General features: G+C 53.2%; 1 protein-coding gene across 1 annotated transcript in view; it reads left to right on the top strand.

Moving 5' to 3' along the window:
* Positions 1-16862, top strand: part of Slc22a23 (solute carrier family 22 member 23) — a 162269-nt gene that overhangs the window by 114851 nt on the left and 30556 nt on the right. The window contains exon 6 of the mRNA XM_012514052.2: positions 7718-7886. Within this exon, the coding sequence (XP_012369506.1) occupies positions 7718-7886 (169 nt within the window). The remainder of the gene's footprint in view (positions 1-7717; positions 7887-16862) is intronic.

A 16862-nucleotide genomic window follows, 5' to 3' on the forward strand; every position in this document is an offset into this window, starting at 1 on the left:
AGTTCTACCAATAAAATAACAGTAGTGGTGATGCTGACCAGAAAGACCTAGAAACCAGCTTGCCCTGGTGTTGGGGTGGGTAAGCCCAGGAGGTCATGGGGCAAAGCCGGAAGTTGTTAGGGGCTGTTGGGTGTGGCCACAGCCCTGGGGGATGTTAAATCCAAAGTTCTGTGGGGCTCCGTGTGTGCTCGGATGGGCAACACAGCTGTGTATGCGTGACCAGCTTGGAGTGCGATTTTGCTGTACAAAGGGGGGCACTAGGGCAGCTGCAGAGGGAAAACTGTCACTCTGGAACTGGTTGGTGGCAGCCCTGGATGTGACCTCTGTACTACATTCTCTGCCCTACAACCACGTGGTCTCATCCCCTCCTTCACTCAGCACGAGGGACCCGAAATGCAAGGATTATTGACTGTGGGCCCTTCTCATATTGGAAGTCATTCCCACCTTGCCTTGTTCTGCTCTTACTGAATCCTGGAGTTTAAAAGTGTATTCATTGAATTCCTAAGGATGTGCCCGGGACATCATTGTTTTTAAATAGAAGAGATTGCAGAGCCGAAACATCAGGGGCGCTTAGATCCCTCTTCCTCCTTTGAGTCATAACATTAGTTTTAAAGAAAAGACATACAGCTGTGGAAATAAGTTGTTATCTCCAAAGGAAGCGGAGCTTTATGGCCCCTACTGAGTTTTATGGCTCCTGTGTCAGAATACTTCAGGGTGTGAACATGGACCATGAGGTGGACTTAGAAATTCCATGCAAGATGTCGGCCGGCTCTCCCACCACCGCCGGCCAGGCTCCTCCGGGACAACTGGAACTGACTAGGCAGTGCGGGAAGGGCACACACAGGGCAGTGACTGAGCCAAAAGGAAGCCGCTGCCGAAGATTCACTTCTGGGTCTCCCACCTCCACCCTTCCTACCTGAGCGGTCCCAGGAGTCCCACGACCACACTGAGCTTTGGCCTCGGGCATGAATGGCCATTACGGACCACAGCCACGTGACCCAGCCAGCACAAGGAAGCCGCCTGCTCGAGGGCACGGCCAACAGCACACAGGAGCCACTGCTTGCCTAGGCTGGCACTGCCCTGGTCGTTACTCCAGCCCTCTACCTGGGAGCATTAAATGTCACATGTCCCCATTGGCAGGTGCTGGGCTGGGATCTGTAGGAGATGATTACAGTTTTCCTGGGCTTTGTTTGCTCTTCCTCTAAGGGGGGAACAAACACTCTTGCCAGGCTTTTAGCCATCCCCTTGGGCTGGCAGGTAGTGAAGGAGGAATAGGAGGAGATAAAAGAAGAAGAGGAGGAAGAGAAGCAGCTCAGGATAGGACAGCGGTAGAGAACTTGCTTGGTACACTCACAGCCCCAGGTTCAATCCTCAGCAAGGGAAGAAAGGAAGAAAGGGAGGAGAAAGTGATTTGTATCAGACAAGGAATTTCTAAGTTCATGACTTGGCATTCCGTGCTCCTGACACACCAAGAGGATCCAACTCTGGCGTGGGGAACATGCTTAGGCTCTCTGAGAACCTTGCGTTCCTCTCAAGTGCTCGCCTGGCATCTCGGTCCCTCATTACTGCCTTGTGCTTCGGCACATCCGGTGAGCCAGCACCCCAGGGTGTCCTGGCACCAGCGCGGTGTGTAGAGGCCACACCACCTCCTGGTCCCCAGGGCTGGATGCAGGTGGTGGAGCCAAGGGGACCCATCCTTGGGGCTCCACACCCTCAGACTCTTCAAGCAGACCACGTGACAGGTTCCTGCTAACTGACTCTGAAGCTGTCACTTTAATGGGCAAGATTGGAGATCTGGTTGCCTGCCTCCAGCATCTTCTTGAGGCCATTGTGTAGGACTAAGGGATTTCTGAGCTGGACAGGGCTTTGGAGTCATCATCCTGGCGCTCAAACCCCTTCTGTGGAGAAGGTGGATGGGACAGAGAATTCTCGGTCCAGGCTTCATGTTCCTAAAATGAATAAAAGGGCCGAGGCTTAGGCAACGGGTCTTTGCCTGTTCTCAGAACTGTTGTGTGGTCTCATTTGTGAATATTAATGAAGGGGGCATGTCTGAGAGGCTGAGGCAGGAGGGCCACAAGTTGGATTCCAGCTGAGGCAACTCAGCAACTTAGCGAGATCCTGTCTCAAAAAAAAAGTGAAGGGCAGGTGATGTGGCTCTATACCAAGGCCGTAGGTTTGATCTCACATACTGCAAAATCTTCCCAAGCTTTGACTGAGAGCTCGAAGTGCCTGGGAAAGTGAGACCGCCGCCCCAGCCTGTCCTGGGATGAGAAGTGAGGACAGGGCACAGGGGCACACACACTTACTGTTAGAAGACTGGAGGCCACTTGTGCAACAGGCTTTGTGGGAGGCCCTGGGGGGTCCCAGGTAGGGTGTGGACTACCTTGTGTCTGCGTCAGCTTCCATCAGGAAAGCAGCCGGCGGGCAGCACACAGGAAGATTTTCTGAGAGGAAAAGGCCCCAATGGCAGCTGGACATGCGTCCCCAGAGTGGGTGTTTTCCCCTTTGAAGAGGAAGAGCCCTGGCTCTGTTTTTCAGGTCTCCTGAGAGGCCAGCTCGGCCCCTGCTCCCAGCAGGTCTGGTACTGTCTCCCACATTTACAGTCAGCCGAGTGTGGACGCAGCCACACTCTTCGAACATCTTCCTAGAAACACCCAGCCCTGGAACTTTGGGTTTCTTTTGGTTGGCCAGAGAATTCTCTGCCCCATCCACCTTCTCTGTAGCAGGGATTTGAGGGCCAGGATGGGGAGGATTTCAAAGGCCGATGCTTTTGCATTGGTGGGGTTGTGTGCGCTAGGCAAGGCTGCTCCCGCGGAACTGCACCCAGCCTCCTTGGTTAGTGTTCGATTCAATCCCGGGGGGTGGGGCAGAAGCTTGCTCACATGGACACTGCAGCCTGAGCCTCAAGGCCTCCAACCAAAGGGCAGCCATGGCCCCCGCTGGTGACAAGCAGGCCTGGACATTCCCCTCCCTCCAGCTTCCTCCTCTGTCGCCTCAAGGGACTGCACAGAGCAGTACAGCTTCCTTTTCCTCCAGGAAATTTATAAGAATCTGAAAATTCCACAAAGCAGATCTTCCCGGAGTCTAGCTTCCGTCTTCATTATGCGCCACTTCATCCTCAGAACCTTCGGCAGTTCCTCTGCTTGGTCTCAAAGCCTGCCTAGCTCCAAAGCATCGTATCAACCCTCGCTGCCAAAGCTCAGGGGACACGGGGGAGTCAGGTTAACAGTGGGGATTTTTGATGTGGTTTTCTTGAATTCACCGAGTTCTGGTTTTTTGGTCTGGATTTTCTGTTTGTTTGTTGTTTGTGTTTGTTTGTTTGCTTGGCAGTGCTAGGATTCAAACCTGGGGCCTCACATGTTCCAGACAGGGGCTCTAGCACAAAGCCGTATCCCAGCCCCTTGGTTCAGTTTTTCAGTAGTGGATGGCCTCCTGGTGTAAGGGAATCTCCGTGAAATAAAATGCATGCAGAATGAGGCATGTGCGCTGGATTGGAGATTATTTTTCCTCAAGCTGGCCCCTCCAGGAAGCCCACTGAGTTTCTAAGGCCTTCTGAGAGCTGTCACATGGACCTCGGTGGCCCGGCCCTGCGCTGTTCAGTGCTCACACGCCCCGTTTTGCTGTTAAGCAAACTGAAGCACAGAGCTTCTAGGTGATGCAATCAAGGTCCCAAGATTTGAACCCAAGACCTCTGGCTCCAGAATCCAGGCTCTTGACCACAATAGTACCAATACCACATGTTCACCTAAATTTGACTTTCAGGTACCCTAAGATGACAGTAGATGCCTGCATGCCTGCAGAAGCCTGCTCTATAAAATAACCAGACCCCCAAAAGGGGTCCCCCTGTTTCAAAACCAGAGCCAGGGGCCCAGCCAGGTCACTAGAGCCTCCTTCAGGGTGGGTGAACCAGGAGCAGGGGCAAGGGCATGGGGCTGGGGGCGCCACCAACATCTGCCAGCATTGGATCCCCTCCTGATGGATGCCAGGGATGAAGCCTTTCACACAATGGTGGCTTCTTTCTCTCCCACTTCAGAAAATCTGGTTTCTCCCCCTCCAAAGGGAGCATGTGATTAATGGCAAGCCTCAAGTGCCTGCAGTTCCGTGACAATTGCTTTATTTAAAAAAAAAAAATTGTAGCCACCTGCAGAACATAGTTGGATTCAGCTGATTTGGAAAAAAAAAAATCTGGTGACTCAAGGAAAAAAAAAAAAAATCTGAAAATCGGCACACCTGCGTCCCTACCTCAGTCACTGTGTTTCTCCATTGTCCCAGAGCAGAAAGGCTAAAATAAATCCTTGCTGGCCTGCTGGGCTTTCCTCTACCTGATGTCACCACATCTCCTGGGACTCCCAGCAGTGCTGGCAGGGAGAGAGCAGGGCGCGTCTCTTCATCAGCCCTCAGCTGGGTCCGGGAGACAACCTCACTTCCTGCGAGAGGGAAACAGTGAGCTGCTCTGGGAGCAGGTGCTGGTGCTGCAGGACAGAGCGGGCCTGGCCTCTGCCTTTCCAACAAATTCCCATGTGATTCCGACACTCAGGCCATGCTCCCCACTTCAGGTGGTGAGAAGTTAGGAGGCCACTCAGACCCCTTGCGGGAGAGGTAGAGAGGACTTGGAGAGAAAGCCTACGGCACCTAGGTAATTGTCTTATTGATGTGGTGTTAGCCCACTTTCCGCCACTGTGACAAAATACCTGAGGAAATTAACTAGAAGGAAGAAAAGACTTATGCTGGCTCTCGGTTCAGAGATTCAGTCCATGGTAGGATGGATCTGTGGCTGTAGGTCCAAAATGAGGAAGAACGTCTTGCCGGAAGAATGTAGTACAGCAAAACTGCTCCCCTCACGGTTGTTGGGAAACAGAAAGATGGTTAAAAAAGCCAGAGAGGAAGGACCAGGAAGGACAAGATGTTGTCCCCAGGGATACACCTCCATGGCCCACCCCTGCACAAGGACCCAGCTCCTAAGTTTTCCTGATACCCAATTATGCTCTCGTCAAGATTTAATCTATGGATGGAGTTAGAGCCCTCACTACCCTTTCATCTTTCCAAAAAGCATTAGCTCTGAGCAGGGCAGCATTGGGAACCCGCACCCAACACATGAGGCTTGGGATACACATCACAGGGAAACCGTAACAGCAGTCACACTGACAGTGGTCCCAGCCACAGCCATGTGTGTGCATCCAGAAGAGACATAAGTCATTCTGCATAGTCACTCACCCATCAAGGGACTACTCTTCCTGATCATCTACAACCCTCAAGCCTGGCCCGAGAAGGTGCTTCATGATTCCTTGCACGCTATTACATAAGCATAGATTAGTATGTGGGGCTGGACATCCTAAGGGTGGCTTGTGATGAAAAGGACTGTACTAGTCCCACCCCATGTCCATGGGTAATCCATTCCAGGGTTCTCAGTGGATCCAGCAACCTTGCATGTGTTTTATTCTTGCCCTCTACTCAGTAGCCTCAACATCTTGTATTTTTTTCTTTCATTATTGAGAATTCTCCCCTTTTAATTTAAGAGACATTCTGTATCACTCCTAAATCACCAGCACCACAACTCTGAGTTATATAACATCACCAAGTAAAACAGAAGTTACTTGAACACAAGCACCAGGAAACCACAAAAGTCACCCAGATAACAAAGATGGCTACTAAGTAACTCAAGGGTGGGTAGCATATACAGCATGGATACACTGGGCAAATTCATGCCTCAGAGAGCAGGGCACAAGGTCCCACCACACTGCCCGACTGCCATAAGCAACACAAAACTTATGGACCGTTTACTCCGGAAGTTTCTATTCACTTTATTTATATCATGACTGACTTCAGGTAACTAAAATGATGGGAAACAAAACCACAAATAAGGGAAGACTGCTATAATTTTAAATATTCTTACAGATATTATATCAAAAATTAAAGGAAGTAATGAAACCCTATAAGTAACATGTGATATCTGTTGTACTAGCAAACTCAGGTGACATGAAGCTGTCATGCTTCTTGACATGATGTTTCTGACTTTGTCTAAAAGTGACATAGGTGGTCTGGTGCTATATTTTCTTCTCTGACACTTGCCTGCCCCAAGCCTCCAAGCCCTGAACCTACTGTGACTAAAGCAGATTTCCCGTTTCCATGGCAGCAGATCTACTGCTTATGCTTAATCAGTGAAAACTAGAACCTACAGCTGTTCGTCTTTTCTGAGAAAAGGATCCAGAAACTGCCTGGACACTGCTAGGGAGTAGGCTCTCAAGTGAGCTGGCTGGTGGTATTGAAAAGAGCTACCTCCTAGCAAATAGCCAGGAGTGGGCTGTCTAACCCCATTTTCTTAATGAAACAGCAAACAGAGAGCGCTTTATAAGCTGCACCCAATGGAGCCAGGTTTACTTCCTGCTCCCCAACAGCCCTGATGGTGACTGTGGCTGCGTGGAGTTTCGATGGCATTGCTATCTTTTCCTGTAGATAAGCGGGCGCGGTATCGGCTGGTGCAGCGCCCGGTCACGCCGCCGGCATCCTGCACTTGTCTGCATCTGCCCCACTCTCGCCTGCCCACTTCCTGTTGCCTCTGACCTCCTACCTCTGCCATGGTATCTGGACAATTAGCAGAGGGTGCTGTGACCAGCTACCAAGCCCACCCTGCAGCATCTGCTGGACACAAGGGCAAGAAGAGAGTTTGCCTGAGGAGCTTTAAAAAATAAAAGCAAGAAGAACTTTCAGGAATACTGCATATTGTACAAGAGTAGCAAATTTTCATACTCTATAGAGAAACAATATACAGAAAACCCAGCTGGCTTTTGTGCAGTTGAGGACTGTTACTACAGGCGTTTGGGTAGTAGGTCTGTGTTTGTTGTCATTTGGATGCTGCAAATTAAAATTTATGGGCCATCCTTTTATTCAAGTTTAAATTAGGAAAATGCATTCTTGCACAGACAAGGAACAAGGCCTCCTTCCCTCTGTTCCGGGGTTGGTTGTTGAAGAGACACCCTGCTTTCCCTTTTGGAGCAGCTGAGATGAATCAGACTCAGCCCCTGCCTGGGAGAGAAGCCAGTACAGCGGGCAGCAGACTTGTGTGGCGAAGGAGCTTCCTAGTGGGGTCATCACTGCGTGGCCCGAGCCTGCTTATGTTCTCTTTTTCCTTTCTTTCTTTCTTTCTTTCTTTCTTTCTTTCTTTCTTTCTTTCTTTCTTTCTTTCCTGCTTATGTTGTCTTTTTCTTCCTTCCTTCCTTTCTTCCTTCTTTCTTAATGTTTGCTTTCCTCATGTTTACTCAGATACACTCTGATGCAGCTTATTAAGACTAACTTGGTCTCATGGTGGAGCAGGCTGCCAGGAACTCACAAGGAGCCTGGGGTCCAGCCCACGAGCTGGACGACAGTGCAGTGCGGAGGGAGAGTCAGAGGTCCCTGGCTCCCCTGGGAGGTGAGAGGGTCCCCAGTGCTGGGTCCTAACCAGGAAGCGATGGCAACAGTGAAACCTGCTGGGAACTCGCTGGACAGTGAGCTCAGTGGCATCCAAAGAGCAGAGGAAGGGGGACAGTGGGTCACACAAAGCTTGTCCCCATGACTGCAGTGTTTCCAAATTAAGCACCTCTGAGTTTGTTCTGTGACCTTGAGCAATGGTCTTGCTCCCTTCCCATCAGCCCTTGGTTCACCCAGGTGTGAAGCATCAATGTACCCCGTGAGCCACTGGGCAGGGCACTCATGTCTCCTCCTTGCTTCTGTCTTCCAGGAATAGAGCTGTGCCCGCCCGGGAAACGGTTCATGATCACAATGGTGGCAAGCTTCGTGGCCATGGTGGGCCAGTTCCTCATGCCCGGGCTGGCCGCCCTGTGCCGGGACTGGCAGGTGCTGCAGGCCCTCATCATCTGCCCCTTCCTCCTCATGCTGCTCTACTGGTCGTGAGTATCCAGCGCGTGCTGTCCCCCTCCTGCTTCCACCTGTGCTGTCGCCGGTGGGGAGTTCTCTTTTCTACTTTGTAGCAGGCCAGTGTTAACCGTCTGTGCGGCTGCACTATAACACCAAAGTAGGAAAAGCGTGGAAGGAGTCCCGTGGGCCCCGCGGCTGCAGGAGTGTCGGGTCCGTCTGGCTTCATGCCCACTTGCTCGGCCCGCCCCCAGGGGACACTAACCGGAAGCTCTATGTGCGCTCTGCAAGGCAGAGAGGGTTGGCGGTTAGGCAAGGCTGAAGGATGGGGAAATGCCAGAGGCGTGATTCGGCCAAGCTCGCGTCTTCTCTGCATGAGGGGCGCACGCGCGTCGGCCCGGGGACCGGATCCGGCCTGCCTTCGGATTGTGCGCCTGCGTTCTCACGGGCGTGGGCTGTGTCGGCCTTTGCACCACGGTGGGGGCGCTGAGCAGGTGCAGCGGGCGCGGCGCAACCCGCGAGGTTCGCAGCTCCTGCTGAAGATGAAACCAGGGCGAATGTCAGAGCCCTAAGAAGTTTTTCACTTGCTAACTTTGGGGGTCCAGGGTAAGATCCAGGCAGCTGGGTTCTTAAAATTCCACAAGGGGAATACCGTTCAGCCTAGACTGAAAATCCTGCCCTGTGGATAGATGTTGGGAGGAGGGGATGAGTGTCTCCCCCATTTTATAAGCAGCTCCGTGCTCCTTTCTTTTCTTCCCGCCCAGCCCCTTCAGGGTGATGTCCTCCTCCCCCACCCACGGACCTTATACCATGGCACTGGGCATGCGCTCTACGGACCATACGACCCATGGCACTGGGCATGCGCTCTACAGACCGTATACCATAGCGCTGGGCATGAGTGTTGTATCCTGCTGCTCTTAGTCTCTGAGGGAGGCCGTGTGCCAGGCACACAGTGCACTGTGTCCTTGCTGTAAATGTTACCTGCAACAGAGAATCCTGGGAACCCAGCTTCCTTTTAGGGGATCTGGGAGCAAAGGCACCTGCCTCACCTGCACAGTGCAGCACGCCCCATGGTAGATCCACCCGCAGAGAGAGGGCAGAGGGAGGACTGGGCACTTGGTCTCCGCAGTGCTTCTTGCTTGGGGTGTCGTGAGGACCCCAGACCCGAAGAGAGCCAGCAATAACCAAGGAGCAAGGGCCACCTGCCAGGAGGCAGATTCCAGCTACAGCTGCAGCACATGTGCTCTTCCGGGTCAGGGCTGGGTCTGAGAGCAGATAGGGCCAGCAGGGCCCAAGCAACTGCAGCTTCCAGCTGGGCCTGCAGAGGCTGACCTGAGGGCAGTGGGTGTGGCACAACCGCGCTGCTCTCCTCCTCCCTCTTCTAAGGAGGCCCATCCGTCCCTCCCTCGTGGGGCCTGTCGCGTCCTGCTTGCACTGGCACTGAGGGGCACTTGTTCATTGAGCTCTGTGCCTGGCCACACACAGCAGGTGGGTCATCCTCTTGGCTCATCGGTCTTGTGCAGAGGGCCGTGGTTGGCCAGGGCCTGGGCCTGAAGTCAGCCACTCTTAAGGCGTGTTGGGCCTTCCTGTCGGTACTTCATCCCTACCCAGCCCATTATCCCGTGGCACTGGCCGGCTTCCTGGCCACCTCTTGACAGGGCACCTGTGCTGTCCCCTGAGGGCTGGGATGAGGACTCGCTCACCCCAGCCCTCCTCTCCTGTTCCAGCTAGGAGGACAGTGGTCAGCTAAGGAGCAAAGAAGGGACCTCCCAGGGCAGCTCCGGGTCTGCAGGGCTGGCAGGAAAGGAAGGTGCAGGGGGCTTTTGTTTAACCTTTGTTTCTTTCTTAAATTTTCAAACTATATTGAGGCTTGATGACAGTTGAGGCAAGATGTTCATTTATTTAAGCACATTACAACCTCATAAAATGTCTTTGAAATGCACAGATTTAAAAGTAAGGTGTGGTCCCTTTTGAAGAGCCCAGGAGGGGGCCTTTGCTAGGGACAGGGTGCCCGACCTATGTGTAGGTGGCGTCCGGGGTGCTGTACTCCAGATCACCTCGCTGTGCTTGGTCTAGCAGTGCCATCTCGAGCAGTCTCCTCTGCACCTCTTTGAGTCCCCTCTTCTCCCCTCTGTAAATGTGGACCCTCACTGTTCCCAGGGTACCAGGCAGTTCTGAAGGCTGGGCGTGCAGTGTAGAGCCCTAATCGGTGGCACTGCTTCACTCTGTGGCCTTTGACAAGTTCTGTGACCTTCTCAGGCCTCAGATTCAGAAGCTGTGAATCACTGTGGCCAAACGCTGATTGGGAGAAATCAATGAACTAACATACGAAAGGCGCTTTCGCCTGTCACCTAATGCCACGTGTGTTAATGGTTGTGATGAGCACAATTTTTATATTTTATAAGTATGTTGTTATTTAGCTTAGCACAGGTCAGACCTATAATAAGTTCTCATAAAAATTAAATGTTAACTCATGCTACGAGTACTCTATCATCTCTTACTGTGTGTAGAAGACTGTGTCATAAGGGCAAATTTCAAAACCTGGTGGTGGGCCCGGCAGGGCTGAGGGGTGAGTGCCTTCCCACTGCACACAAGGCTCTGGGTTCAGTCCCCGGTGCCAGCGAAAGCTCTGTGTGTGGTGAGGTCTTCCACCTCTGAAGACAGCACTGCTGGCTGCGCGGACTGATGGGCGCCCGCCCCCCTGCCTTCTGCAGCGGGGCAGGGGTCGGCAGGCTGCAGAGGCTGCTGGGGACACGGGCCAGCTGTCAGTGGCAACATATTAAACGCTGCTCACTCTCCTTTAACAAGCAAGTACATATGGCGTGCCCAACGGCACCCTTGGGCCTCAGCAGGTCTAAAGAGCAGGCATGGAGCACAAGTGTCAGCAGGAGCTGCACAGGCAGCTGCCCGAGGCGGGGCCCCCTGAGGTGTGAGTTATTGGGATTGAGGCTGTGGAGACAATGATACAGAAACTGGGGAGGACCTCCTGGACGGACAGAGACCCCCTGCACGTGCACCTGCGCGCGCACGTACACACACACACACACACACACACACCCCGTGATAAAATATAATACTTAAGAAAATACAACACTAAGCTCCATGGCAAGAAAGAGAGGCTCCCAGGTCTGGACAAGGAGAGGATTCCAACTGAGTGCTCAAAGAGCAGCTCGCACAACTGAAGCAGGCAGAGGCTACGAAACTAGGGCTGCGCCTTCCCTGGGGTGGCACCATGCTCAGGCCTTCTGAGCTCTGGATGTGCTTTGCACCCAAACATTCCGGTGCTAGAAGCTCAGAACCCAGCGTAGAAAGGGCCTGAAAAGCGCTGGAGCCTTTGGGATGCAGGATCTGGTGAGAAGCGGTTTGGCTCTCGGGGTGCACCCTGGGAAGGATGGGTGCCTGTCTCCCACAGCAAGCCAGTCACCAGGAGAGGGCAGGGTGGGCACAGACTGACCTGACGGCCTGCCCAGGGCCCCATCACATCACGTGACCGCCCCACTGTGGGGCCGGTCTCCAGGAGTTTCCCATCAGCTGCTCAACCACGGGGCCAATCTTAGACTTTGAGCCTCCAAAAGCATGAAATCAATGAGCCTCTTGCCTTCAACACTACCCAAGCACAGGCGCTTTATTATAGTAACAGAAAAGGAACTGATCCGGGCTGCTTACGCAAGGAGAACCGAGTTCCCTGAACAAAGCCAGCCAGCTATACCGCCTGGGACGATAGGACCAGAAAGTCGCTGTTCACCACAAGGAAGCCAGCTGACTCCCTGGATGGTGGGCAGACAAGAAGAACACAGGAGCTGTGACATTCACGTGGCGCGCGTCGTGCCCTGAGTTCCCGCTACCACTGAGGCTGAGATGCAGACCTCGCAAGGCCAACACCAGAATTCACGCAGCAGGTTCTCACTAGAGCGGGGCTTGCAGGCAAGATTCACAGATCCCTGGGGAGGGTGTTCTGAGGCCGGAAACTCTAGCCTGAGGGTTCTGCTCATCAGGGACCATGGAAACTAGAGCGACCCAAAAGAGAAGTTAGTCTGGCTATTATTGACAGTGTGTGCAGGGATGTTTTCTAGACCCCAGAGACTGCAAGTACACATGAGCAGGATCTGACTGCCCAGAAACGCTGTGATGAGTGACAGGTGGGTGGAGCCCAAGGGCTGCAAACCCCTACTCCAGCCGTTAATGTGCTTTAAGGTCACCAGCACCAGGGAGAAGAGACCACTTTGGTGAGGTGACCTCATGCTGAGGCCTAAAGGCTCAGAAAGAAAAGGCCAGAGAGGCTCTGGGGGGGAGAGCAAGCAAATGCTACCCCTGCTCAGCTTACCCTGGAGAGGAGGAGGAGGCTCAGAGTGGCCAGGGCCTAGTGCGCAAGAAGGAAGGGGAGGCAGAAATGCAGGTGGAGCAGAGCAGAGGCCTTATGCCTAGAGCTCTAGAGAGGGACCAGAGGGCCTGAGCGCTGGGGGTGGGCTCTGCCCTGTGCTCTAAGCAGACCTGTCTGCAGTGTGGGAAATGGGAGGCAAGGGCTGGTGCAGGGGCAGCCACTGTGGCTTACACTGGTTTATGAGAAGCCACAGTGCCTGCAAGGGGCGACAGGGTCATCTATAGAGGTCTGATTGTCAGAGTGCTCTGGAAGTGACCCTGTGAGTCTCCTGGGGACCCCATGTGGGACATGAGGGTGAGCAAGAAAGTGGTCACAGGGCCGGGTCCATCTCTGTGAGCCCGGAGCTAGGAAGGCCCAGAGCTCTAGTCCTGCCACTAGAGCCCGGAGGGCGGCCGATGAGGGGCAGCCCTGCAAAGGGAGGGCTTCAATATCGGGGCCAGTGGAGGAGCCACTGAGGAGAACTCAAAGACACTTGAAGCTGTATGCATCAGCCTTCAGGGCCTGGGGGCCAGCGGGCCTGGGGACCAGCGGGCCTGGGGGCCAGCGGGCCTGGGGGCCAGTGAGCCTGGGGACCAGCGAGCCTGGGGACCAGCGGGCCTGGGGACCAGCGGGCCTGGGGGCCAGAGGCCTGGGGACTAGTGGGCCTGGGGACCAGAGGCCTGTCCATACCTGAGCTTTAGGAAGAAGAACTGTGGAAGAACATGCGGGCCCCCAAGGAGAGCGGGGCGTGCTTGCTGGACAAGGGGACTTGGGCTGCTCCACAGCCCAGCAGGAGCACTTGGTCCCCAGGTGAGCGCAGGAGAGAGAGAGCTGGGATTCCTGTGGTGGGCGCAGCTACCCGAAGCTAAGATCCTCCATGTCTTAGCACCAGCAAAAAATGCTCAGCTCAGGCACTTGCCAGAAAGGCCTTTGTCATTCCTGAGAGACAAGAGCTTCCACACTAGTCTACAAGGAAGTCCTGTGGAGCAATCCTTTCTCCAAAAGAAATGTGGAACTCCTCCAGGCGCAGAGGAATAAATGAATGGAGGGAAAAGTCAAGATCCAAATGCCAGACAAAGGCAGGTCCTGCAGGAGTTCTGCCAGCATGGGGGAAGACAAAAGGCGGGTGATGTGAGGATGGAAGAGCGAGCTGCTTAGGGTGGCTGCTTGCACCACGTACAGCAGGGAAAGCAGCCCCTTCCTGTAGCCTGTGCCCGGTGTGTCCAGGGGACGGAACTCCCTCAGTGAGGAGCCCTGGCATGTGGCACAGCCCGGCCCAGCACTCAGAGGTCCAGGTCTGAGTTATCCAGAAGATTCAAATGGAAGACCAGGATGTTGAAGATGGGACCGAGAAACATGGTTTCCCAGGGTGGGACTCGGTGCTGAGGAATGACGAGAGAAAAAGGCTGCCCAAGTGCTGTCGTCTGCTTCTGGAAGAAACCTTTGCCAGGCAGCTCCTCCGGATGCAGGCCCCGCCGAGCCTCACCCCGTCACCCACACCCAGGGCTAGCTGGGTGCACGCCCTCCATGCTGCCTGTGCTGGGGGACAGCTGGCTTGCCGCATGGTGGTTCCAGGACACCCTGGCAGGGAGGAAGCCCCACTTCTGACTGGATCGCATGCCTCCTCTGAGGGAGACATACGCACTGTGGTGTCGCCCAGACTCACTTCCCCAGGACAGGCTTTGAGCCTCCTCTGTGGGACAGTGTGTTCACCATAGTGCTCCTCAGTGAGGCAGGTAGCTCTGCCAGCTAGGCAGGCAGACTGGTGGGATTATTCTCATTTTTAGATGGGGAAACCCTGGAGTCTAGAAGAGTTGCCAAAACACCTGGCCACAGAGACGGTCTTTAATAGCTGGTTTGCAGAGGTCTGTGGACCGAAGGTGTGGTCCCCAGGCCAGGGCTGAGGAGTTGCATCTGCACAAGCTCCCAAGGGTGGCACATGCTGCCAGCTGCTGTCGGAGGGTGCATGGGCCCACAAGCACCCCCAGGTGCCAACACACCCCGAAGCGTGAGAGCCCAGCATGGTACGGACTTTGCTGCAGAGCATGAGGGCGACGGTGCGTGACCAGCTGCGCCCTCTCCCGCTGGGACTTCACTCTGACTTGAGAAGAAAGGCAGTGGCAATCAGCGCTATGGTTAGCAGTCAGCAGATAATAAGCTGCGGGGAAACCGCGAGGAAATGAGCGGAAGGCGGGGCTGCACCAAGGCGTGCTGAGGAATAGAGGCGTGGGCTCCTCAGACACAGATGAACCAGAGGACGGGGACGAGGCCCGGATTGTCACAGGGGCCACCTGGCTGGGGAGAGCCAGCATCCAGGATGCTGTGGCAGAAACCCACAGGGGAACCTAGAGAGCGAAAAGGAACTGTGGTTTTTTAAAATTTTCAAGAGAAATGTCATTATAAAACATTCAAGTGGCCTTAGGTTAGAGAGATGCCCATGTTAAAAAAAAAAAAATTCTACTAATACCCTAATTCTTAAACATCATCAGAAGTGCTTTAGCCAGAATAATATTTGGCTGTGACATTTCCTGAGGGCTTCTTCCAGGGCTAGTTTCACAGTGGAGGAGGGGCTGTTGGGTTAGTGGTTCTGTTTTCGCTTTTTTTTTTTTTTATTGGTCCTAGGAATCTAATTCAGAACCTGTCCTTACCAGATAGCCACTATGCCGCTGAACTATATACACAGCACTTAAATATTTTACCTTGTAAGATTCTTTTCCCCATAATTTTATTGAGAAACAAACAGCAATGAGACAGTTTCAAACCAAATCAGTAGGACAATTTCAATAATTAACACATTGCATACATTCTCCCTAGTGGTTAATTGCTGTACAAGATGCGGACATGATATCCTATTTACAAACACCATTAGATCATGTTTTCGCTTGTGTTCGTAGCACTTGACAGTGAACCCAGGACCTTGCACTGAGCTGCATCTCAGCCCTTCATTCAGATTTTGCGACAGGGTCCCAGTTGCTTAGTTGCCCAGGTTCTGCCAGAACTTGCAGTGCTCCTGCTTCAGCTTCCCAGTCCTGGGATTGCAAGTGCGGGGCCAGCACATGTGGCTGATTTGGTCATTTTGGGTTTTTGAGACGAAGCCTTGCTCTGGTACCCAGGCTTGAGGTCCAGCTCCAGGCTGGTGCACGTCTGCTGCCTCAGCCTCCCACGCAGCAGAGCCAGCAGCGCAGCCCGCCTAGCAGAGAGCATCTTCCCTAGCCGGGCTGTGCTAAGTTTTTCATATTCCTTGTCCTCCCCTCCCCCAAGTCCCCTATGGAGACCCTAGGAGGCTCAGGGAGGGGAAGTGGGCTGGGCACGCACAGAGGCAGTGCTTTGCTGAAATCCAGGCCACTGCCTGCATCCTGCAGGTGGACCCCAGAACCCACCAAAGCCACCAGTGGCCTGGCTCAATCCCAGTGCCATGTGTCACTGGGCCCGAAACACCTGACTGCTGGCACAGAGCCATGCTTCATATCCAGGAGGACTTCTCACTGTCCTCTCTTTATTACATTGCCTGTTTATCACATTTATTACAATTGTAAAAGCATTTCTTAAAATTACTGGGGTGCATATCACTGCCTAGTCCAGTAGGGGCTCAGAGCAGATTTGTTAAGTGAATGATTTAATTTTGCTTCTTAATACTGTAGTGATTTCAAAAGCCCCTTTAATATTATATGTGTAGAGACATATGCGCCCGTGTGGGGGGAATCCAGCAGTTGGGGCCAGCAAGATAGCTCAGCAGAATAAAGTGCCTGCTTAGGCAAGCTTAGGCAAGTGCAGGGACAGTGGTTCCATCCCTGGCACCACAGGCTGTGCCAGATCTGCCCCCGGGGCAGGCTGAGCTGGCTACAGAGTCTGGGTGTGGTGACGCATGCCTGTAATCCCAGCACTGGAGAGGCTGAAAACAGGAGGATCACCACGAGTCTGAGCTGTGTAGTGAGACCCTGTAACAACCAAATACATTTTTTTAAAAAAAGAAAGAAATCCAGCAATTACCAACCTACAGTATTTGTTTTGCCCAAACAAACTTAAGAAGCACAACACTTTCCTCCATTTAAACATTTTATTTCAAAAGGGGTCAAAATAGCACATTACCCATTGAGACCGTTACAGATAAAGTAAGGGTGTGGGGTTCCCGCTCAGGGGGAAGGAAACAAATGGAAAGAAGAAGAGGAGGCTCAGAAAAAGTTATACTCACAGGTAGCAATTACTTTTATGGGTTATGGGAAAGTTAACGTAGGCAGATATATCAGAAGCATAGAGAAAAAAGGGCAATTGGGGTCCTAGTAAGTAAAGGTAGCCATACTTCAGTGGTAAAATCTGACTGAGGAAGGATATCCATATGTTCTCCGGTTGGTGCTGACAGATTTGCGGGTGTTAGGGAATTTTAGGGAGCACTCGGGTGAGAGGCTTCTTCATTTTCAACTTCTGAGTATGTCAGGATTATGGAAACATTAGGAGCCCCGTCGGTCCACCCAGGTGCTTCCATAGAGAAGTGGAGAAGGCCTGAGAAAGGAGCCATGGCCACCCACAGCTGATGCTGTACCTGGGGTCCGATCCCGATGGCCCAGCCAGCACTTGTCCTTACAGAGGAAAACATCCATCTCCCTGCCCCAGAGCCTGGGGAGGCTAGGGCTCCCCAAGGCCAGCTTAGGGA

This window comes from Octodon degus, unplaced genomic scaffold (assembly GCF_000260255.1).
Source record: "Octodon degus isolate 3935 unplaced genomic scaffold, OctDeg1.0 scaffold00023, whole genome shotgun sequence".
Lineage (NCBI taxonomy): Eukaryota > Metazoa > Chordata > Mammalia > Rodentia > Octodontidae > Octodon > Octodon degus.